At 33.8% G+C, this 25,862-nt stretch overlaps 2 protein-coding genes and 1 pseudogene across 2 annotated transcripts; all 3 read right to left on the bottom strand.

Annotated features, from left to right (window-relative positions):
* Window positions 1-10,177: 10,177 nt before the first annotated feature.
* LOC148695579 (uncharacterized) lies at window positions 10,178-11,171 on the bottom strand. The gene is made up of 2 exons (XM_088697349.1): window positions 10,827-11,171; window positions 10,178-10,738 (listed from the first exon to the last, which is right to left on the bottom strand). The coding sequence occupies exons 1-2, from the start codon at window positions 10,920-10,922 to the stop codon at window positions 10,178-10,180; spliced, it is 657 nt and encodes a 218-aa protein (XP_088553475.1). The 5' UTR covers window positions 10,923-11,171.
* Window positions 11,172-14,976: 3,805 nt separating this feature from the next.
* Window positions 14,977-17,007, bottom strand: LOC148695580 (uncharacterized). The gene is made up of 6 exons (XM_088697350.1): window positions 16,941-17,007; window positions 16,596-16,807; window positions 16,273-16,491; window positions 16,099-16,191; window positions 15,891-15,992; window positions 14,977-15,783 (listed from the first exon to the last, which is right to left on the bottom strand). Exons 1-6 carry the CDS (start codon window positions 17,005-17,007, stop codon window positions 14,977-14,979), a joined length of 1,500 nt encoding a protein of 499 aa, XP_088553476.1.
* Window positions 17,008-20,955: 3,948 nt separating this feature from the next.
* On the bottom strand, window positions 20,956-24,603 carry LOC137714344 (uncharacterized; annotated as a pseudogene).
* Window positions 24,604-25,862: the final 1,259 nt, after the last annotated feature.

Here is a 25,862-nt window from a genome sequence, read left to right on the forward strand (position 1 = left end):
TAGGTTCCAATAGACATGTATTGGTTAAAATTTGCATGAAAAAACTTCAGGTCTTCATGGGTGATGTTTTTAAGGAAAACTTCAAGTTTTCAAACAAGGCATGTTTTTAGAAACTTCACATTTCAAAATAATTATGAACTTCAAGTTCATATGTTGCTGTAGACAAACGCAAATATATATACAGAAATATGCAACAAGAAAATATGCAAATAGAACTTCAGAGGTATAATTATAATTGAATTAATTATTTGGAGGAAAATTTAAAGTGTCGATGAAAAAAAATATAAAACCCATAGGGCCTAAAAATAATTAGGCAATTAAACTCGGGGCCCAAAAACATGGACCAAAGCCCACGGGTGGGCTGAGTAAACTGGTGTCGTGACGTCCAGGCCCAAAACTGGGCTAGGGTAGGCACAAGTTGATCATGCCCTAAATCGTATTTGGGCTGCAAGTAGTAGCAAACGGGCTGCAAGGATAGGGTCCAAAATAGAGGCCCATATGGGCACCGATCAGATGCGGTGGGAAGCACGGATACTCTAGCGAAGCTAGGATCCGGTGTAGAACACACACATACACCAACAGTAGAGGCTGGGATCCTGTGTGACTCAAGCGTAGGGACACCGTAGCCCTACGGGCTGGTGTCGCGTTGTGGCCGAGCCAGGGTTTGGGCCGCATCAGACGAGCCCAGGTGTGAGAATTTTTTTTATTTTTTATTCACAGGCCGAAAGGGCCAGCCTAATTGGGCTTGGGTTTCAACCAAACAAACACCCCAGCTTCGCTGGGTGTGGTCACCGGGGACGAAGGCCAGCACCGCCGCTTCAGGTGACCGTGTTCTGGCCAAGATAACTTGGTGCGAGTCAGAGGCTTGATATGGAACTTGATGGTGTGACGAAGAAAAAGGCAAATCTCAACGTCCAAAAATCAAAACCCTCAAATTCAAATTTTTGGGTTTTCGAATCTATGGAGATTTTTACAAATCTCAGCCAAAATCACATTCGGCGACGACTGCAAGTCGTCAGGGAAGACAAGGCAGGGCTGCAGGTCGTGTGTGGGACGCAGTGAAGGGTGTCGGAGATTGGCATGCGGATAATGTCTAAACGATGTCGTGGGTTTGGGTTCCAAAAGGCATGGAGCTTTTGGCTTCAGTGTAGGCTCGGGTCATGGGTTCGAAGAACTCAAGTTGTGTTTTCAATTTTTCTTTTCAATTAATTCAAGGCATATTTGATATATAATTGAATGCATGAGCAATTATTTGATGTAATTCATGGCAATATCAAATTCACATAATTCAATTTATGTAGAATCTAAAATTCGAAAAACGTAAAATTGGGTCATGCATTATGGAGAATGTTCATGCTATCAGGATTACAAAAATATCGAGATAAGAATCGTTATTTTGGAAGAACATGATTGCATGATGATATGGATGAACTGATTTGATGCAGAAAATCTCCTCGTCAGATTCCTAAGAGCAGCGGTAGGAGCGTCCTGATAACGTGTTGTGGTCGACTTTATCTGACAGTGAGAGAGAAGGCCGACGGCAGAGAGAGATTGTAGAGAAAGAGATGTGTTTGTAGGAATGTAGGGGAATGTGTGTGTTATCCCTCATACGTAGTGCCTTTATTTATAGGAATAAGGGAGAGAAGAAATCCTTCATCCCCAAAGTATACAAGTCATAATAGGAAAGGATAAGTAGAATCAAATCTAATTTAGGATTTACACAGTCACACTTTAATAGGAAGTTTACAACATAAAACACTTATTGTAAACAATTTATATTAAATACAGTCTTCATCAATTTTATCCAAACATAATGAACAATAAAACTACTATGGAATGCTTCCCATTTTCAACCAGGGATACGCCTCTCAACATTGAGCAGGAATTCCAATATTTCCTACGTAGGTTTGCAATTAGATGGACACTTTCCACAACTTTTTTTTTAATTTTTATTTGTATTCTTTCAGAGCGTTCGTCCTGTATTGTTTGGTAAAGCTAGAATCTCATCAAGCAAGCATAATTCGTAACCAAATAAGTTTGTTTGGCAAGCATCGATCAACTAGCCATATGTACAGTATTTTTTGATCCAAAAAATACGAGAACTCCCTCACATAAAATCAATATTATTACATGCTATACCATGTACTAATTATTAACTACATTGACAAAGAATCATTGAACAACAAAAACTGGTGGAAAATGAAAAATCAGGAGAGAAGCTTTAGAGAGAGAAATGATAGTTCTATATATTTGAGGAACATGACAAATGATTACATATGTAAGTCGAAGCCCATTATATACCGCACAATAGAAGCTTACTCAACTACAAAGTAACAAATTAACCAACTAACAAATCATCTAACCACCTAACAAACATTCTAACAACTTAGGCTGATGTGGCATTGGTGAAAGTTCTAGGATGGGTACTAGTTTAACATAGAGGGGATGAATAGGTTCCAACTTAAAAAATTCAACATTAAATAAGTTTCAAATTACTTCAAGTTCCAACTTAAAAAATTCAACATTAAATCAATTTCAAATTAATTCCACATTCACATCACATATCAAGTTATCCTTCACAAATGCAGTTAAAAAGATAAATAAGAAGTGCATGTGATGTAAGATTTAACAAGGCAAAACCCACAAATTTGGAAAATCCTCGTGCTCCCAAGTTAGGACAAACACTAGGAGAAATGAATACAAAAAAGACTTACAAAATTCATCTTGCTAGACACTCAATTGGAAGGTAGTTTTGTCTCCGCGCCTTTTTTACTTGATCTCTCTTCAGTCTTCGAGTGACAGTGGCACGACACTAATGAGCTTTCAATCACCTTCTCATCGAACTTTGCATGATACTAACGCGACCATGCATAACGAATGTATAATGACATGTTTTTTTTTGAAATTCAACCAGTTACGAAAATCAGAAGGCACATTTTCATAATTGATTTCCAGTTAAAGCACAAAGAAAAATCATTGATCAAAACTAATATTTTCTGTTTGAAAAACACATGAACTCAAAGCTGATTTTTCTTGAAAACTTAACACACTGCTCTTGGCTGCACTCTCGGAAACTTTGTTCACAAAAACTCCTTTTGGAACAAAATGATGTTCATATCACACACATGAAACCATAGGAAGGCATATTTGACTCACCTAGGGAACCCCAAAACAAATATCAAATTTGCATTTGGTGAAAGTCGAACATAAGACCTCTCACTTACAAGTAAAAATGAATACAACTACACCGTAGTACAAAGTGACTTGGATTGAAAATTATTGTTTCAATAAAATAGACTAGATGGAGCCCATACACCATGTGTGTAAATAATAAATATAAAAGATTTAAACAGAAATATATATAGGAAAGAAAGAGAAGTTGGAGAGAAATGTGGAATATGAGAACTTGGGGGGTTTATTATTTATTTATTAATTATTCTTATGTTTGATGACTTGTGGGGAGGGAAGAAGAAAAAAAACGTTAACATTCATTATGGAGGAAAGTTACTGAATGCTCATGAATTCTCTTTTCACAATTTTTTGATTGACAGCTAATTTTTGAACTAACAACCATGTTAGCAAGTGCTTTCACTTCTCACCTTAATTTTATTTTTTCAAACATCCCCCTTCTCCCCATTCATCGTCATTGGTCCTTCTTTCATTAATGATCTCACTATTTTTAGTAGTTCTTGCAAACGTGCGAGGGAACGAAGAGGGTTCTATTCCATATATTCTTTTTTATGATACTTTTGGTATTTCGTGTTCGTCGCCTTATCGATGTTGAGCATTGAACTTACACATATTCATGGAGATTTTTGTCATCCTAACCAGTTGTAGTTAGGTATCGAATTCAATAATCTATGTCAGTTGAACTAAATACCTTCTACACACATGTTAAGATGAATATCATTGAACTGTAATGCTAGTGAATTATAAAAAATTAGTATTAGTGAAGAAAATATGTTGGGTCATGAGTCCGCCTAGACCAAAACTATAAAACAACATAGGCCCGATGGGCTTGTCATGGTTAATCCCATTTGTTGGGTCATGACTCATAAGTTGGCCGATATATAGACATGCTTGGACCAATCTATTTTGAAGTTTCAAATTCCAAAATTCGAAATAAATTTGAGGTTAATTCCAAAAAAAAAGAAAGTTTTTAAGTTTGGAGTATCCACAAAGACTAACTTCATGTTAAATTAAAGGAGTTACGGAGATTAAAATTTTAAATCAAATATGTAAACTAAATGATGTGTCACCAATAAAAAACAAGCACGTTAATCAATACTTAATTAATAATCTAATCATCAACAGCCACATCATTTGGTTTGCAAATTTGGTTTAAAAAATTTGATCTCCCTAGCATTACCCTAAATTAAATAGGACCTAAACGAACAAATATATCATATACATATATAGATGAGTTTTTGTTAGTGATGCAGGAGGCATACTTGAAGAAAACAATTTGAAAACCCCTAACATGATTTGGAATAACAAATGTTTTGTATTTTATTTACTTTGGAATTTGTTAAATTATTTTGAGAGTCGTAAGGGTGTTATAGAAATTTGAGGTCTATTAATTTGTAAACCCTTATAAATATTGTACTAAAAATCCTTGAATGCTAGACTTGATTGAATGAAAATATTATTTGTTTTGTGCAATTGAAGTGAGTGTTTCCTCCTTCTAAAAATCAAGTATTTGACTTGATCGTGTGAGCGAATTCACAGTTAGCAACATTGAGCGAGCTCCATTACCCCTGATTAAGTGAATCCAAGGTACTTATTCTCTTCGAGACCCTTGGTTATTTCTTGCGTCAGTTAGGGTGCGTTTGGATGGCAAGAAAAGAGATTTGGGAACGAGATTCACTTCCATTCCAACCTTTGGCAAGTTCATGCTTGGAAAAAAACTATTATTAGTGATGAGAATATAGATGGAAAAAGCAAACTCTTTGATTTTATTTTTTCTTTTTCCCTCTTTTCTCAACATTTATTGCAACAAATTGACATTTAAAAAAAAATAATCTTCATACCAAACTTTTATTTTATACTTTTACCTCATCATTTCTTATAACAAATGATATTATCTATACTAAAAGGGTGGGAGAGTGGGCTAAGTCTCACAATGGACTAGCAGTAATAATGTTGTTCAAATTCACCTTTGGCGAAAATCGAACCTAAAACCTAAGAATACCACTAGACCGTATTATTAAGTGACACTTTATCGTCATCATTAAACTAAAAGACTAAATTGTCGACTTCTTTCCTATTTAATTTCCCAACGTCACTAAACATGACAATAGAAAAATACATTTCTTGTACCCTAGGAAAAGTCATGGAATTCCTTTCCACGTACTAGACACACCATTAGAGTAAAATTGATAATTCCTAACAAAAATCATGAGTTTGTAATTTCTTACACAAATGTTTTCAGTTGTAACTATTTAAATCTAAATTTGTCTCCCGTACTCTCGATCACACAATATGTCAAATATTTTGGAGACATTCACCCAAATAAGTGTGTCATATATATATATATATATATATATGCATTCATGTAGTTAGACGGTTTTTGTTATTTGGGTTTAATAATATTCATTCGGAATTTCTTTATTTGATAATATAGTTTGTCATGTTTGATATTTTTCAAATATTTTCAATATTCCTGTGAAGAGCCTATATCTCTAAAATGTTTATGTAATAATTGTGTGTTAAATATTATGATTTATTTTAGGAAATTTTAACGAAAAATTCCTGGTATTATTCATTTTAATGAAAAATCACATTTTTACTCTAAAAAGTCAATCCTAGTATTATTCACTTACAACACATTTTTGTCATTTTCGTTAAAACTCAAAGTTTTCAAGTCATTTTCATTAGTTTTCCTTTTATTTTACTGAGCTTTTTATTAAAATTTATTTATAGATGGTTTATTAATTTTAGGGTAAATTTCAGTTTATTACCCTCAAGTTTTATGGTTTTCAACATTTGGTACATGAAGTTTTTTTCGTCTCAGAGTCATGCCTAAAGTGTTAATTTTAGGACAATCTCATACATTTGTTAATCTGGCTGTTAAGTCTCCTGTTAACTGATGACGTGACGCTCACATGGACAATGACTAAGCACCATGTGTCAATAAAGGTCTCGCGTGGATATTAAAAATTTTAAAAATTAAAAATTCAACATTAAAAAAATAAAAAAAATAAAAAAATTACCAAAAAAAAAGAAAGTTGTCTTCTTCTTCTCCCTCCCTTCTCCTTTCATTCTCCCCCTGCACCCACCGCACATCCATCCTTCCCTCACCTTCTCCCTCCCTTCTCCTTCCCTTCTCCCTCCTCCCTCCGTTCTCCTTCCCTTCTCCCTCCCTTCTCCATCTGCACCCACTGCACATCCATCCTTGCCTCACACCACCCCCCCCCCCCCCGACGACGCCGTCCTCCACCCCCCGCTCTCCTTACGCCTTCGGCAACGTCCCGATCTCGAACTACGTCCGGTACGACTTCGATTCGTCAGCGACGACCCAGAAAGGGGCCACTGGGTTCTAGCGGGAAGGTGCCACTGGGGCTGAAACGAAAGGGGCTCCGTGGCTTGTCGAGATTCGAGCTCATTCGACACGACGTCGTTGAGCAACTTCTGTTCGAGGTCGATGTCATTGAGCGATGGTGTTAGACGGGGCCGTTGAGGGGTGGGGTGAGGGAAGGATGGATGTGCTGTGGGTGCAGAGGGAGAAGGGAGGGGGGAGGGAGAAGAAGAAAACCCTATTTTGTAATTTATTATTTTTTATATTTTTTTAATGTTTAACTTTTAATTTTTAAAAATTTTAATATCCACGTGGGACCTTTATTAACACGTAGCGCCCAGTCATTGTCCACATGAGCGTTACGTCATCAGTTAATGGGAAACTTAACAGCCGGACTAACAGATGTATGATCGTCCCAAAATTAACACTTTAGTTATGACTCTGGGACGAAAAAACTTCATGTACCAAATGTTGAAAACCACAAAACTTGAAGATAGTAAACTGATATTTACCCTTAATTATATTATACAATCTTTTATACTTATGGATTAGTGGTCATTTTCTCACTCAATTGATTGTTAATTTAGGGCTGGTTTGGTATTGCTGTGCTTTGAAAAAAAGCTACTAGCAGCAGTGAAACAAAGCAGTAGAGTGTTTGGTAAACTTTTTTGTAAAAGTGCTTTTGAAAAAAAAAAACAGTATTATAGTGTTTGGTAAACTTTTATGTAAAATAGATGTGAAAAAAGCCAGTTTTTCAAAGATGGGTTTTGCAGCTTCTTGTTTTTGGCTTTTTTTCACCCAAAACTGTGAAAAAAAGCTGAAGCTGAATGTTTACCAAACACAAAAACAGCTCCCAGCTTTTTTTGATACAAGCTTTTTTTCAGAATTACCTTAGTACCAAACCAGGCCTTATCCGGGCCATATCAAGTGAGCAAAGCCGAATAAGGGTCGTCTCCTTCCAAATTCTTCTTCTTTCTTCTTACCTATTTCTCTCCTCATCTCCATGACCAAGATGACTCAACATCCAAATCTTAATTTCCTAGTTTTGAGACAGCTCCTACTTCGTAATACTTATCATATTTCTACCTTATCTTGCAGCCGAGTATATATAGACCTGGTTTGGTACTGAGGTGATTTTGAAAAAAGCTGGGAGCTGTTTTTGTGTTTGGTAAACATTCAGCTTCAGCTTTTTTTTCACAGTTTTGGGTGAAAAAAAAGCCAAAAACAAGAAGCTGCAAAACCCAGCTTTGAAAAACTGGCTTTTTTTCACATCTGTTTAACATAAAAGTTTACCAAACACTATAATACTGTTTTTTTTTTAAAGCATTTTTACAAAAAGTTTACCAAACACTCTGCTGCTTTATTTCACAGCTATTTATTTTCGCAGCACAGCAGAAGCAGCTTTTTTTCAAAGCACACTAATACCAAACCAACCCTATACACCTCGTATTGTTTCTTCCATTTTCAGATATGAATTTCTAACCCGTTTTTATCTCTTAGTTTGTCTTGTAATTTACATGGAGGATATGTAATTTCCATTATCCTCCACTGAACCCAATCAATCAAGAATGGAGAGTTCTGCATAGTTATCTAAATTGCAAGGTTGATGTTTTCTTCTGGGTAATTTTCCTAAACTTTCCTTAGTCTACCTTTGGTTTCATGGTTCTTGCTGAAGTTGTGACTCATGCTTTTAATTGCTAATTACAGGGAGAAACCCCATTTTTCATCTGATTCATCATCTGATGATTCCGATAGCTCTAATAGCTCTTTAGGAGTTTGGTTTAATAATTAATCATCTCTTTCACCAAAAGCTTATGAATTCAATTTTCCATCTGATTCAGTTTCTTATTAGGTATTTTTCATTAATCCCTTTTTATTGATTCAATTGAGTTTATCAATTTGAAATCGTTTCGCGGTTTGATTCTCGCTTAGATATTCATTTTAAATAAATCTGTACTTAGTGTACTGTTAATCAAATAGATTGAGAAATTCAATTCAATAATATTGTTGTTTTCCCAACTACTGTATACTGCATGCATATAGAACTGATTCTTATATATATACTTATATACATCTAATTTTTACCTGGTCAGACTATATCCCTGGATAACTACTTATACAGAAACCCCATTTGTTTATTGTTTTCCTTTTTATTTCGAAACAAAGGAGGACAGATGCAGTAGCTTGTACATGCCTCTTTATTTTCCATTCTTCTTTATACTAGGGATGTATTGATCATTTAGATTCTGTATACTGATTGGATATGTATATGTATATAATGGAACCAAAACCAAGTTTATGATTCATCTCAAGCTATTTACAAACAACTATATTTTGTTTTCATTTTATTAAATAAAGAAGCATGCTGGTAATTATTACATTTGATATATGCGAATAGGATTTTATCAAGGTGGTGAACTCTTGTATTAGAGCGGGAGAAATGCTTTGGAATTCAAGTAGGGGAAATACGGCAAACCTTTACGGAGATTGATTTTATTAAATTACATGAAGTGTTATAATGTTCTTGATCTTTTTGGTTGGTTAACGTGGTTGAATATTAATTGGATGATTGCTTCAGTTGAGTGTTTACTTGTTATAGATTATGCTAGAATGTTATTCGTTGATAATATGATGTGATATATGTGAAACATGAGTTGAGATTATTTGTGCATAACTCATGTGTGAAAAGTGGTTGGAACTTCGGTGATGATAAAACTATGTTTAGATGGAGAATTTATAAATTTTCATAGAATTCTAAATGATGGGAATTACAATTCCCAGTAATTGAAATCCTGTTAATTGAAATTTCATTGTTTGGATGTTGGATACATGGAAATTTCATTGTTTGATATTTCCTAGAATTTGTATTCCATAGAAGAATACAAATTTGAAAAAAGAAAAATGTTAAACTGGTAACAAAGTCATCAATGACAAAGGTCATCAAACCCCCAAGATTGGGGCTGCCAAATCCACACTAAAGGGAAAACTGTCTAAATTTTCCAGCAATTAAGAACTTATCAAAGATTTGCAATAATATTTCATTGGAAAAAATGTTTGCAATAATATGATAAGGGTTAATTAGCAGGGAATACATTAGCCTTTGCCATGAAAATATTTCTATTCTACAACCAACCGCTGCATTGCTATATGCTATATTTATAGATGCTGTTCAAGGACATACTACTCTTCTATGTAAATACTTATCCTGGCACCCTGAACAAGCTTTAGAACATAAAAATTCTTCATTACTGTTATATGCAGAATAGCAAAAAACCTTGACCCTGTGGTGCATTTACTAGACATCAAAACATTTTTGTTTTCCTCAAGAGTTACCATTATACAAACTTCCACACACACACACACACAAACACACACAGAGTATTCTATTAAAAAATAGAAGTTCAACTTTGTACCTTGAGATATATTGTAATCAAGTGACCAGGGAGTAGGACTTCATGATTTTGCAAGGAATCTAAAGACGCACAAAGTGTGAGAAATGATCCAAACATCAAATAGCTATGGATAAGAGTTGATTGAAGTAGGAAAATCCCTATAAAGCACATTTGCAAATGTCAACCAACATTGGTGATATGCAGGATTTTTATTCTAACTAATGCCTTACTGAAAAACACTAAAATGAGAAACATAATGAAAACAATCTTATGCACCTCGTGAAGTAAGCAATAATATCATATTCTTTTTCTTCTCAATTGGGAGTGTCTTCAACATGAGAAATTGCTTGTCATTTTTGATCAACCAGGCACATGCTTTGATTTGTTCTTCTTCGTTGAGATATGGTATTGCATTTACTTCATCATATACCTCTGTTGGATCAAGTTTCTTTATGTCTGCAGAAATATAGTCTTGAAAGGATGAAGCCATCTTGGCAAGTGAATCTGCAATCACATCTTTAAGGGTGGTTGATTTTCTTTTTGTATGAGGCACATCAACAAAACTTGCTGCCTTTCTCTTGCTTTGAGTCTTTTGACCATTGGCTGAACTAGGTGAAATATCATTAATAATTTCAGTATCTTCTAAACCTTGTGCATCACCAACCAAATCTATATGAACAGGTTCATTATGTGGAGGAGTCATAATCTCAACGGCTTCTACACCTGTTTCAACACCCTCACCCGTGGCTCTATCTTTGCCACATAAATCCACTATATCATCCCAGTTTGGAATGGCCTTCCAACGAAAGCTTTTAGCACCAACATGTGACTACCAATCAAAACATAAGCAAAACATAAGTATAAGAACAATTAAAAGAATTTCACACACACAAAAGAAAAAATAATGAATTTTTTACCTTCACGTACTCTTGCCAAGCAAGGTCTTCATCTACACTTATCATCTTTTTGGTTGCATCACAATTAAATCCACTTTGACTTAGTATATCACTCATTATTGCATAAAACTTTTTCCAAGACTTCACACGATTTCGAATGTTATTAGCAGTTATATGAATATCAAATTGAGCAGATAATCTGGCTGCAGCAGAATTATAAGCATTTGTCTTCCAACCACCATCTCCTTTGTTTCTCAATCTTCATTCTTTGCGAAGAATGTCAGCCAACGCACGTTCCATATCTACATTGCATCTAAAATAATTATTTTCCTCTCCTTCATTTTCAATTTCTTGGTTCTCTTTCTTTCTCCTTGGTTTTTGTTTGCATACTAGTTTGCTATCAGATCCTTCCATTGCTCCTAACATAAAAAAATATATATTATTGAGACGTTAAGTCACTCATAGACGCATTCATAGTAACAATCCGAGTATCAACTCATATTTATACATTCATAATTATATGGAACTAAACTACAAAAACTTGAGTATAGTTGGTGGAAATAGACATACACTAAATGATAACATAATGGACATAGTTGCACGCACATTATCTTTTAAAACAATAGCATTATAAATCTAACATAACATGTTCAAGAAACACATAAAGGCATAGTATTCATATGAAATCCGAATTCACTAGATACACCTATAAGGGCGGAGTAGTATATCGAACCTTTTTCACTAGATACATGTTCAAGAAACACACAAAGCCATACAATATACATCACTAGATACACCTATAAGGGCAGAGTTGTATATTGAACCTTCACTTGCAGAAACAGGAAATTATGTGTTTTTGATAGGGTACTAACAACTGAGATTTACATATAAAATGCAGAGAAACATATCTCAGTATTTTCCTAATAACAGAGAATTATCATGCATTCTTATAATTCACATAGAGCAAGCTAAAACTGGATCAGTAGCTTGCTCGGTTCTAATAAAATTATGTAAGACACAACATGCATTAATAATCCTAACTTGTGTTTTAATGTCGAAAAAGGATGGTGTGCGTAATATGCTCCATCTTTTCTTTAACAATCCAAATGCCCTCTCAATAACATTCCTTGCCCTTGAATGACGCAAATTATATAGTTCTTTGTAGTTTTCAGGTTGACGGTTTCTAACCCATTCTTTCAAGTGATATCTAGTTCCATGGTAAGGTGCTAAAAACCCCGGTCCATTAGTATAGCCAGCGTCCACAAGATAATACTTATCTACAATAAAAAATTTAGAGAACAAGTTCATATATATTTCAAAGTTTTTCTTTCTAATAGAGAGCTAATTGGTATCATACATTACCATTTGGAACATGAAACCGATTACTCCTATGTAAGGCATCACGCAAAACACAAGCATCAGATGCAGAGCCTTGCCATCCAGGTAACACATAAAAAAATCTTGAATTTGGACCACAAATTCCTAACATATTAGTGGATATATCACCCTTTGTATCTTGATATCTTGGTCTTTCCTCATCCGTTATTGTTACTGGTATGAGAGTTCCATCAAGTGCTCTAAGACAATTCTAAATAAAAATGTCATACAAATGGAAAAAAAAAAAAAAAAGAAAGAGATAAGTCTAAAAAGCTAATGAAGATATCAAACGAAGACATATTTTTTTGGTATAGTTGTTGATTGATTACCTCAAACCACCGCCACTTGTCTCTTTCAGAGTTGCCAATAACACATGGCTGATATTTCACATATTCTTGACTTATTTTCATCATTGCATGCAACACATTGTGAAATTGCTGACTAATTGTTTCCTTGGAACGATAATAATGAAAACCGATGACTCTAAACTTCAAGTTGTGGGCAAGTATATTAAAAAAAATTGCAACAGATTCTTCAATGGACACATTTCTCGTGCGAAGTAATCCACCAATCCCTTGTAAAATTTCACATAATTGCTTAAATACACTCTTGCTAACTCGTAATTGTTCAATGCATGTTGAATCCTTTCCATCGAAGAATCGACCAAGGAAAGATTGCCTTTCTTGATCCCAATCATTTGAAGGTTCTTTGAGAAGAACACTCGTACTATGCCAATGCATGACCATGACAACAACATATATAATTGTACTGACAATAATTTTCCTTTTTTACCTATTTTCCTCTTCATTTATAGCACGATGTCGCTTTAACCTCGTTAGCATGTCTACAATATGAGTATTTTCCATACCTATTTGAATGTATGAACAAAGATATATTGTGATATGCAACAAATATTTATGGGATAATAGTATTTTCCATTGAAGTGAAGTAAACAGTTCAGGGGAAGAACCACCCCACCTCCCCCAAAAAAAAAAAAAACCACCACCATCACCAAACATAAAACTATCAACAAAATTCACAATTCTATAATGAGTATACCCTTTTTTGATTTCCTGTTACATGCATTTTCACACAGAAAATGCATTACTATTGATCCCCAAGCATAAACATTCCAAAGGCCAGCATAATGCTTCTCTATTCAAACATATTCATATATCTAATGTCTATATCTATACTTGTCTTTTTTCATTTTTGTTTTCTCCCACTGCGTTTTAGTGCAAGAGCTACCTCAGAATACAAGATATCTAACTATATGCATAAGGAATCATTAAGTAGATCCAGGATCGAGATTGAACATTATCGAAATATTCCTCACTCTTCAAATTATGCAGATTGAATTCAGGATTCTCACTGTTGTTGGAATTGTGAAATTACACCTCTTTAGGAGGAAATTAAACTCGGAAATCTTCGTCCCCAATTTCCACCTTTTTTCCCGTAGAAATTGGTGTTTCTCACGCTGCAAGGTTCCCAAGCAAGGGAAAACTGCTTTCCCATCCTAAATTCCCTAGTTTAAGTGAAATTCTGTTTTATTTTACCGTATCCAAATGGGGTGTAAAGGAATTTGAAATGAGGGTAGTTGAAAAGGATCTTTTGTCTAGTTGAGCCGTAGGTACCAAGTCTTAGGCGAGCCCAGAGTGCACAGTTTCTTTTAGGGTAATTCCGGATTGGCGACGAAGGGTTTTGGCAAGACGACTAACAAAACGGGAAATTGGGATGATTTAGTTCGTACAATTAGTCACTCGAGACCAAGTGGTATAAGTACGAAATGGGATGTACAAGGTCTGGTTGTTTATTTATACGGATTAACGGGTATAGACGAAGATTCTGCATTGCAATCTACATTGTTGTTAATAATGAATGCATACCTTTTTTTTTTTTTTTGACAGAAATACGATAATTCATTGCAAGTAAATTCAAAATACAAACAAATTGAGAATAGTGTGCATGCAAGGCCTTGATAAAACCTTGCCGGGAATTTCACTTCGGTCGAAGGAAAAAGAGTGTCTTGCACAACATAAATGACCTATCCTCAAATGTCAATACATAAACAAATTCCGAACTATCTTCAAACAAAATATGCAACTTACACTACTACAATATATGCTATCACCGGCGGAGGAAAAACCGACGAGAAATCAAATTTCTGTCGAAAATTTGGCACAAATTCGACATTAAACAATGTAATGTCGCATTTCAATAGCGACACTATTGCTAGCGTAGCGAAAGGGCTTCAGTGTCGCTTTTTGAGCTTCATCCGACACTACACAGCGTCGGTTTAAAGCGACACTAACCTTAACGTCGGTTTAAAGCGACGCATACTTACACGTGCATCAGCTATTTAATTATAAAGTATGCAATCTACTGTCGCTTTTAATCGACATTATATTAAAATTAAATAAATAAAATATTCCTTAAACCGACGTTAGATAACAATTAAATAAATAAAATATAAAATCTAGTAACGGTCTTAACCGACACTATATTTGTTAATAATAATAAAAATAGATGGACAACTGCATGCAATTTTAATTAATTCCAACTAAAATAAATTATATAATCAAAATTATAAATTTTAAGATCTAAATAAACATTAATGAAAATAAATAACAAAAACAATAGTGCCAAACTGTACATCTAACATTTCACATAAAATCCAACAAGTCGTCCGTCGTAACAAACATTAAATCCGACATTACAAACATAACATAAAAAAACAAAAAGATAGAACAATTATAGTGTCGTATTTAACCGACAAGAAAAAGAACCAATTAAACTACCCAACCGAATCTGCGCCTGAACGTCGTCCAGATCCTTCTGCTTGAGATCCTTCTGCTTGAGATCCTCCTTCTTGAGATCCTCCTTCTTGAGATCCTCCTCCTTGAGATCCTCCATCTGATCCAAAAATCCTCGACAAGTCCACATCAAATCCGACACCTGCAAGCATTCCAGAAAACCCCTCAGCTGGAACTTCAGGAAAAGATCCACTAGGAGCAGCCATCTCAGGTCGATATACTGGCACTTGATAAGGTGGCTGCTGCATGTATGGCATGGGCGGCTGCTGCATGTATGGCATGGGCTGCTGCTGCATGTATGGCATGGGCTGCGCAGGCATCGGATACACAGGATATGGAGGTTGCTGATTATGGCCAACATACGGATATGCAGGGGGAGGCTGACTTTGGCCCGACTGTTGAGGAGGTTGACTCTGGCCTGATTGTTGGGTTCCCGGGCTATACGGTGGTTGTGGCTGAAATCTTTGAAAAAACCATGCAAACAACTGATTTTGCTTGTTCTCTAGGTCCGAAATCCGTTTATTATTATTTTCGTCCCTCATTTTCAACTCATTATTTTGAGTAATCAGCAACGCCATTGAACTCTTAGATGATCTCCTGGAGGAAATTGATGTAGAAGATGAAGAAGATGCATAAGACACCATAACAGGAATCACACCATGACCGTATCCTCTGACTCTATTCTGCCTCTCAGGACCCATAGTATCAACATAAACTTGGGTCCTAAGATCTTCACTATCTTCCTGGCCCGACTCAATCAATGTTTGCAGATTGCTCTCCATTGTTGACTTGCATTACAATTTTTAAAAACAAAAATTCAATCGTAAAACAGAAAAATAAGCTATAGATAATAAATACTAATAAAATCAAATACTAACACGAAAAAATCTATTACCCCTGTACGCTCCGATGTTTCATCAATCCATGTTTTATCTTTTCGTGTATGACATTCACGAAAAAAGGTTACAGGATCTGCTTCTTTCCCATGCGTCTTCCGCTTTATCAAAAATAAAATTTCATACAAACAACTTAAGCAAACCTCATACTAAAAATAAATATAATTATTTAAAATTAATCATTTCTTCAAAATGTACAATCCATACATATTCTTCCCGCACTCTTGCAAAGGATTTTGTACCAGTGGTATGGTTCATTGATTTCAATCCCCGATTAATTTTATTTTTTTCAGCAACCTCCTGAAAAAAAAACGAAAGAAAAAAAAAAGATTATATTAGGCAACTTTAAAGTTATAACGAAATAAATCGTGTAAGGTTTACCTTTGTTTTGTCTCTATTCCAATATGCCAACAAATCTTCCCACTGGGCAGGAATCACATCAGGAGGAGGCTCACTGCGCACCTCCTCTGCTCTTTTTGTATAATACTTTTTTTTTAACTTATTTCTAAACTCTTTATGCGCATGCTCCGCAATCTTAAGCGTCATATGACGGATCAAAGGCATTTTTACTATATCTGCATCTTCAAAAAAAATATTTCCCTACATACATAAAAACAAGAAACAAAAAAAATCACGCTAGTCAATTATTATTACAATCATTGACTTATTCTTCTATTTTCAACTAAAAATAAAAACACCTATACCTTTATTCTATTCCAGAAAGCTTCCTTATCTTCTTCCGTAACCTTACGCCAATCTTTCTCCAACGGCAGATTTCTATAGTCCCTAACCTCCGCTGCTACATGTTTTGAAAAAACACTAGCATTATCACTAATGCATTTTCCGGACGAATCAAACGAACAAAGCTGTTTCGTCCATTTAGGAATTGAGGGTCCACGCCTCCGTTGAGATGTACCTTGTTAATACAAACACACAATTAAAAACCAGGAAACAAATGTATATTTTCAGTTTAGCAATAATAATAGTTCAAACACAAACAAAAAAAAATAAAAATAAAAACTGAGATTAATAACAATTCAAAAAAGAACCAGCATCACCCTCGTCCTCTTCCAAGTGACGTTCTTCAGAACGTTGATCTTCACGAGAACTATCCATAGCAAAATTTAATGGAAAGAGAAGGAATATGGCTGAAATGGGGGAAAGAGACGAGAGACAGAAGTGGGGGATAGAGACGAGAGACAGAAGTGGGGGATAGCTAGAGACGAGATAGGAAATAAAGAAGATTTAAATATGGATAATTGCATAGCGTCGAAATATGTACACTTTGCGTCGGTTAAAACCGACACAAGGTCTGACTCAACCTAACAGCCTGCCTTTTGACAGAAAGCCTACACACGTAACTGACATAGTTTAGGCTTTCGCCTACACACGTAACCTGACATAAATTAGGCAGAAAGCCTGACAACTTTTCAGACCATTGCGTTGGTTAAAACCGACGTTATGTGGCATAGTGTCGAAATAAGGACCCATTGCGTTGGTTAAAACCGACGTTAGTTTGCAGAGCGTCGAAATAAGGACCCATTGTGTCGCTTAAAACCGACACTATGTCATTATTATAGCTTTTGACTGAAAGCCTGACGGTACCGTCTGACTCAACCATCATTATAGCCTGACATACTATGTCAGTAACGTCGAAATTAGGCCACATTGCGTCGGTTCAAACCGACGTTAGACTGACAGATTTTTATAACATCGAAATAAGAACAAGTTTGTGTCGAAACAAGATAAAATTTGCGTCGAAATAAGAACAAATTTTTGTAGTGTCTCTGACAGAAAATCCATTGTAGCAGATAGTCTCGAAAGTGTATAATTTTGCATCGGTTAAAGCCAATATAAGCATAATTTGACATGATAATGACTGACAAAGTGTTCCAACCCATTCCCCCGTGCAAAAAAACCGGGAAAATTCCCGCCCAACATAAAAAAAAAGTTTTAACTTACAAAAAAAAGAGAACAAGGATAAAAATAGAAACAAAAAAAAATAAAAAACTTTAATCCAAAATTAAAAAGTAATCAGTTATGTTATCTCATATAATATTTTAATAAATAAATTTATTAAGTTGAATCAATTTTTTTTGCACTGTAATTGTTATTTTAATTTGTTTTTATTTTGATAATTTTTTGTTGTTATTTACTAGCTAGAATGGATTAGATGAACATAATTTGAGTTGTTTTGAGAAAATGGAATGAATAATATTTATAAGCATTTATGTTAAATTAACAATATTAAATATAACATAAACTTATTATATTTAGTAATATAAGTATATATTATGGATTAGATGAGCATTTCTCAAAAGTTTAACTTTGATAACATTTGGTTGTTATTTACTATAATGGATTAGATGACTTTGATAACATTTAATTTGTTGTTATTTTGATAACTTTGATAACATTTGGTTGTTATTTACAATAATGGATTAGATGAGCATTTCTCAAAAGTTTAACTTTGATAACATTTGGTTGTTATTTACTATAATGGATTAGATGACTTTGATAACATTTAATTTGTTGTTATTTTGATAACTTTGATAACATTTGGTTGTTATTTACTATAATGGATTAGATGAGCATTTCTCAAAAGTTGAAACATTGTCAATGTAACTCAAAGCTTGCATTTTATTCTTTTTACAAAATCATCAATTTTCATTGATCATCATCCATTGTATTCATATAGGTTCAAGGAGTGTAGCTGTAAAAAATCATCAAAATCGGGCTTACAATAACCGTTAAATCGTCATTTTTAGTTGATAACCGTCGAAATTTTTTGTCCCGTTACTTCATCCCAGAATGTTTGTTTTTTGCGATTTTTTTCGTATACGATCTCGAATTATATACAAACATGTTTGACGGTTGGATCGTTGAAATTAGTTTCGTAGAATGCGTATCCCATCAAAACGATAGATTCACTAAGACTTAAGAGTTTATTCATATTTTCATTAAGTATAACGTAAGATTTTGTGGTATCCACTAGTATAAATATTTTAATTTGAAGATCGAATTCATTCATTGTATTCATATAGGTTCAAGGAGTGTAGCTGTAAAAAATCATCAAAATCGGACTTAAAATAACCGTTAAATCGTCATTTTTCATTGATAACCGTCGAAATTTTTTGTCTCGTTACTTCATCCCAGAATGTTTGTTTTTTGCGATTTTTTTCGTATACGATCTTGAATTATATACAAACATGTTTGACGGTTGGATCGTTGAAATTAGTTTCGTAGAATGCGTATCCGATCAAAACGATAGATTCACTAAGACTTAAGAGTTTATTCATATTTTCATTAAATATAACGTAAGATTTTGTGGTATCCACTAGTATAAATATTTTAATTTGAAGATCGAATTCATTCATTGTATTCATATAGGTTCAAGGAGTGTAGCTGTAAAAAAATCATCAAAATCGGGCTTACAATAACCGTTAAATCGTCATTTTTAGTTGATAACCGTCGAAATTTTTTGTCCCGTTACTTCATCCCAGAATGTTTGTTTTTTGTGATTTTTTTCGTATACGATCTCGAATTATATACAAACATGTTTGACGGTTGGATCGTTGAAATTAGTTTCGTAGAATGCGTATCCCATCAAAACGATAGATTCACTAAGACTTAAGAGTTTATTCATATTTTCATTAAGTATAACGTAAGATTTTGTGGTATCCACTAGTATAAATATTTTAATTTGAAGATCGAATTCATTCATTGTATTCATATAGGTTCAAGGAGTGTAGCTGTAAAAAATCATCAAAATCGGGCTTACAATAACCGTTAAATCGTCATTTTTAGTTGATAACCGTCGAAATTTTTTGTCCCGTTACTTCATCCCAGAATGTTTGTTTTTTGCGATTTTTTTCATATACGATCTTGAATTATATACAAACATGTTTGACGGTTGGATCGTTGAAATTAGTTTCGTAGAATGCGTATCCCATCAAAACGATAGATTCACTAAGACTTAAGAGTTTATTCATATTTTCATTAAGTATAACGTAAGATTTTGTGGTATCCACTGGTATAAATATTTTAATTTGAAGATCGAATTCATTCATTGTATTCATATAGGTTCAAGGAGTGTAGCTGTAAAAAAATCATCAAAATCGGACTTAAAATAACCGTTAAATCGTCATTTTTCATTGATAACCGTCGAAATTTTTTGTCTCGTTACTTCATCCCAGAATGTTTGTTTTTTGCGATTTTTTTCGTATACGATCTCGAATTATATACAAACATGTTTGACGGTTGGATCGTTGAAATTAGTTTCGTAGAATTCATATAATAATTATATATATAATTATTATAGTTTTTAGGGGTGTAAAACTGTTAAATTAATATATAATTATTATAGTTTTTAAATTAATATATATAATTATTTACTCTAAATTATAGTTATTATAGTTTTTAAATTAATACTCTAAATTATTTACTGATTTTTCTTTCATTTATACCTAATACAAGGTCAGAAAAAATTGGAATGTGTATGGTGACATAAAGGGTAATTAATTCGATTATATGTCAAGGGACCATATATGGAATAGAAAGGAATCATATTAAGGGATGGAACTGGTTTCAATAATGTGTTTATCAAGGGACGGAACTGGCTACACAATTATGTCCATGCATAAAAAATAGTATGTGGGATTATGCATGAGACAAATCAAGTCTTTAGGGGTGTTAAATTAATATATAATTATTATAGTTTTTAAGTTAATATATATAATTATTATAGTTTTTAAAACTGTTAAATTATATATAATTATTACATATGATTCACAACATTGCGTCGAAATATGATAATAATGCGTCGCATAAAACCGACGTAAGGTTAACATTGCGTCGGAATAGGCTAAGGTTGCGTCGGATTATGCTAAGGTTGCGTCGGTTAAAACCGACGCTAAGTCTGACACACATGACATATCCCGTCGGTTAAAAGCGACAAGAAACAAGAAAAAAAAAAAAAAAAAACAGAAATATAATTTTATGATACGATATCATAGCATACAAAATCAAACAAAGTCTAATTAATACAAAAAATAATTAATATATTTATTCCTTGTCATCATCTGTTAACTCATCGTCGGTATTGGCATGATTAACGAACCCGGTAGGCAACGCTAATGATTCAAGAAAGGGAGTCTCTTCCACGCCAACCCTTGAATGGAAATTTTCATTATCAAGAATTCGATCATCCAAGTTCGGCATGGCATAATCATCAATAGCATCACTATCCTTTAACACGTCAAATAAATCTCTTGGCTGAGTTCAAACAACTACGTGCCAATCTTTTTCAATCGTGTCCTCCACGTAAAATGTCTGTAATGCTTGTGATGCTAGTATGAAAGGATCCTCTTTAAATCCCAATTGATTGAAATTCACCATAGTAAATCCATATTGATCAGTCTTCATTCCTTGTGGACTTTCACTATTAACCCATTCGCACTTAAATAACATCACAGCTCGACCCCTATCTCCTGCTTCAGTAGGACCACAATATTTGACCTTGAACATATCTACAACTCTGCCATAACAATTCACTTGCCCAATTGCTCCAGGAACATTTGCAGGTACAAAGACACCACAATTTTGATTCTTATGCTTATCATCCACAGATTTTATACGAAATCTAAATCCATGAACAATGTGACTTTTGTATCTACTCACAACCCTACTAGGATAATTAGCTAGCCAATGCAAGTCTTGAGATATCAATGTGTCATTAGCATCATATCTTGAATTCATCTGTAATAAGTATGAAAATAAAAATCGACAGAATAACTATAAACATGTTATAATTAAAATGCAAAACAATAAATAAATAATATGATTGTTATATCAACTCACATATTGCTTGAACCATTCTGGAAATTCTTTCTTGCTTAGCTCCTTAATTTGTCGCATAGTTAACCTTTCTCGACGATGTTTAGTTTTCAAGAATTCTTCATGTTGCCTACACAATTATGTCCAATTTAGATAATTATTTTTTCAAAGTTAAGAAAACCAATAAAACATTAAGACGTATGATTAAACGTTCTTACCTTCTAAATGGGCTAACCTCATCACAATTATTTAGAATGTATCTATGGCACTGATCAAGAACATTTAGATCGAGCTCCACATTTTCTCCTGAACCCATATAACATCCTTTCGAGTCAAAAATTGATAACCCACCAGATACTCCACGTCCAATACCATCTTCATTTACGGGTACGACGAGACTCAACGTCTCTAAGATACATGGAACAAAATGACAAGCACTCATCCACCAAATATGCTTCAGCAATAGAACCTTCAGGACGACCCTTATTACGAACATAGCGCTTCAGTGTTTGCAAATACCTACAATTATAAAACGAAATACAAATTATTATAATTATTAATTAAAGTTATGACTACAATTGTAAAAAAATTATAAAAATTTATTCATTACCGTTCAATTGGATACATCCATCTATATTGAACAGGCCTTGCAAGAGCTGCTTCATCTGCCAAGTGAACTGGGAGGTGCACCATTATATCAAAAAATGCAGGAGGGAATATTTTCTCAAGTTGACATAATGTCAAGGCAATTCTTGAATTCAGTTGCTTAAATCCTTCCTCAGACTCCTTCTTACTACATAACTGTCTGAAAATTGCACTCAACTCTAATAAAACCATAGTAACAGCTTTAGGCAAAACCGGGCATATTGCAAGCGGGAGTAACTGCTGCATTAAAACATGGCAATCATGACTTTTCAACCCATGTATTTTTCGTTCATTCACGTGCACACATCGCGACAGATTTGATGAATATCCATCTGGGACCCGAATAGTAGACAATACTTTACAAAACGCAGTTTTTTCTTCTCTTTTCAATGTGAACAATGCTGGAGGTCGAAATGTTCTATTTCCTTCTCTACGTGGGTGTTGACTATGTCTTATGTTCAAGAATTCAAGATCTGCACGCGCCGCCAATCCATCTTTAGACTTTTCTATATCTAGCAATGTTCCCACCACACTGTCACATATATTCTTCTCGATATGCATAACATCAAGATTGTGTCTAATCAACAGATGCCTCCAATAAGGTAGTTCATAAAAAATCGATTTCTTCTTCCACTGACTGTTACTACTTGTACTGCTCGAAGCTCTTCTTCTGCGTTGCCCAACTGAAGCATCCTTGTTTGGTTTTCCAAAAGTAAATCTCAATGTAGAAAGTTCTTCGAGACATTGTAAACCAGTCCACTGCCTTGGTGTACTACGATGCTCTCGACGACCATTAAAATTGATGGTTTGCCTTCGAAACCTATGATTATCTTCAAGAAAACGTCGATGCCCCATATAACAAATCTTGCGACTCGCTGGCAAGTAAATAGATTCTTTATCATGCATGCAATGTGGACAAGCTTTATAGCCATGTGTACTCCATCCTGACAACATTCCATAAGCCGGAAAATTACTTATAGTCCATAACACGGCAGCCTTCATCGTAAAACTTTGGTTGGAATACGCATCATAAGTGGGAATGCCCACCTCCCACAACTCATTCAGCTCGTCAATCAATGGACGCATGTATACATCAATCTCTTTACCAGGACTGCGCGGTCCTGGTATTAACAAAGACAATAACAAATTTGGTTGCTTCATGCACATCCAAGGTGGCAAATTATAAACAGAAAGCACCACAGGCCATGTGCTATGATCATTCCTCATTTTCCCAAAAGGATTAAATCCATCACTGGCTAACCCTAATCGGACATTTCGAATTTCTGACGCAAAATCCGGATATAAATTATCCAAATGCTTCCATGCGGGAGAATCTGAAGGATGTCTCATAAACTCATCCTTTGGACATTCAGTTGCATGCCATCTCATATGTTCAGCCATATGCTTCGACATAAAAAATAGTTGCAATCGTGGTTTTAAAGGAAAATACCACATAACCTTAGCTGCGACCTTTTTCCTCGAGCTATCCTCTGCATTGGTAATTTTATACCTTGATTTACCACAAACTGAGCACATGGTCAAATCTGAAGTATCTTTCCAATAGATCATGCAATCATTGGGACATGCATCAATTTTCACATACGACAGCCCCAAGTCATTTATAAGTTTTTTTGCCTTATAACAGGATTCAGGCAAACAATCCCCTTCAGGTAACATTCTTTTAATTAACTCCAGTAAAGTGGTGAAGATCTCATCAGGCATTCCCGCTAAACACTTGATCTGATACAATCTTACAACTGCTTCCAATTTCTTAAACTCCTTACAACCTGGCCACAAATCTTGATCTGCCTCTTCAAGCAACTTAAAAAAAGTCTCCACCTCTTCTGGACGCCCTTCCCCAATAGGGGGTTCAGTAGATGGCCCAACACCTTCTTCTGTTAATGGTTGGACAAATACATCATTAAGAAAATCATGCATGCCAATCACCTCATCTCCTGTTTCTTCTTCTCCAATTCCCACATTTTGCTCTCCAATGTTTTGCTCGCCATGATGTCGCCAACAAGCGTTTTTATAATCTTTATCCATATCATACAATATGAGATGTTCAACAATGGTGTTCCTAACAAAAGTATATCGATTACAACATCTTTTGCAAGGACATCTAAACTTATCAGGACCAACACCATTTGCAACTGCTTGATCCAAAAACAAATTAATTCCAGTTGTATACGCTTCAAAATTGCGGGGTATTGTCAACCAACTCTTGTCCATATTTTACCACTTTACGAAGGTAAAATATTACATTGACACTAAGATGCCTACAATCTTTCAATCCCTATCATGTAGGCATAACTATCAAAATTTTCAATTTCTATCTTTCACCCCTCGAACTCTATCACGATTGCAATCTTTTAATTTTCAACACCTATTATAGTAAAAACAAATTAAAATAACAACGAAAAGTTATCAAAATTATGCTCATCTAATCCATTCTAATAAATAACAACCAAAAGTTATCAAACTTATCAAAATAACAACAAATTCAAATAACAATTAGAGTGCAAAAAAAAATTAATTAATATATTCTTATATTCCTAAATATTATAAGTTTAGGTTATATTCTTATATGAAAGGTTATATTCTTATATGAAAGGATATTCTTATATTATAAGTTTAGGTTATATTCTTATGAAGGGTTATATTCTTATATTCTTATATTTCTAAATATTATAAGTTTAGGTTATATTCTTATGAAGGGTTATATTCTTATATTCTTATATTCCTAAATATTATAAGTATAGGTTATATTCTTATTAGAGTGCAAAAAAAAAAAAAAAAAAAAATTAACATAATATATTCTTATATTACTCAATATTATAAGTTTATGCTATATTTAATATTGTTAATTTAACATAAATGCTTATAAATATTATTCATTCCATTTTCTCATAACAATTCAAATTATGTTCATCTAATCCATTCTAGTAAATAACAACAAAAAATTATCAAAATAACAACAAATTAAAATAACAATTAGAGTGCAAAAAAAAAAAAAAAAATTAACATAATATATTCTTATATTACTCAATATTATAAGTTTATGTTATATTTAATATTGTTAATTTAACATAAATGCTTATAAATATTATTCATTCCATTTTCTCATAACAATTCAAATTATGTTCATCTAATCCATTCTAGTAAATAACAACAAAAAATTATCAAAATAACAACAAATTAAAATAACAATTAGAGTGACAAAATTAATTAATTCGACTAAATTTTTATTAATTTAACAAAAATAGTAGAATTTTATCTAAGTGCTTAAATTATAATTTTTAAATAAATAAACTTGTGTATTATACAATTTAAAAATTAAAGAAGTTAGTGATACATACCTGATTTGTTGAAGAATTTCGACGTCAACAATTCTTTTTGTACTCAACCAACTCAAATAAATTTCCTACAAAAATAAATTGTAACTAAAAATTAAACATAAGAGGAGAAAATAAAAATATTATAAGCAAGAA

This window comes from Pyrus communis, chromosome 7 (genome assembly GCF_041283825.1).
Source record: "Pyrus communis isolate YQ-2024b chromosome 7, ASM4128382v1, whole genome shotgun sequence".
Classification (NCBI taxonomy): domain Eukaryota; kingdom Viridiplantae; phylum Streptophyta; class Magnoliopsida; order Rosales; family Rosaceae; genus Pyrus; species Pyrus communis.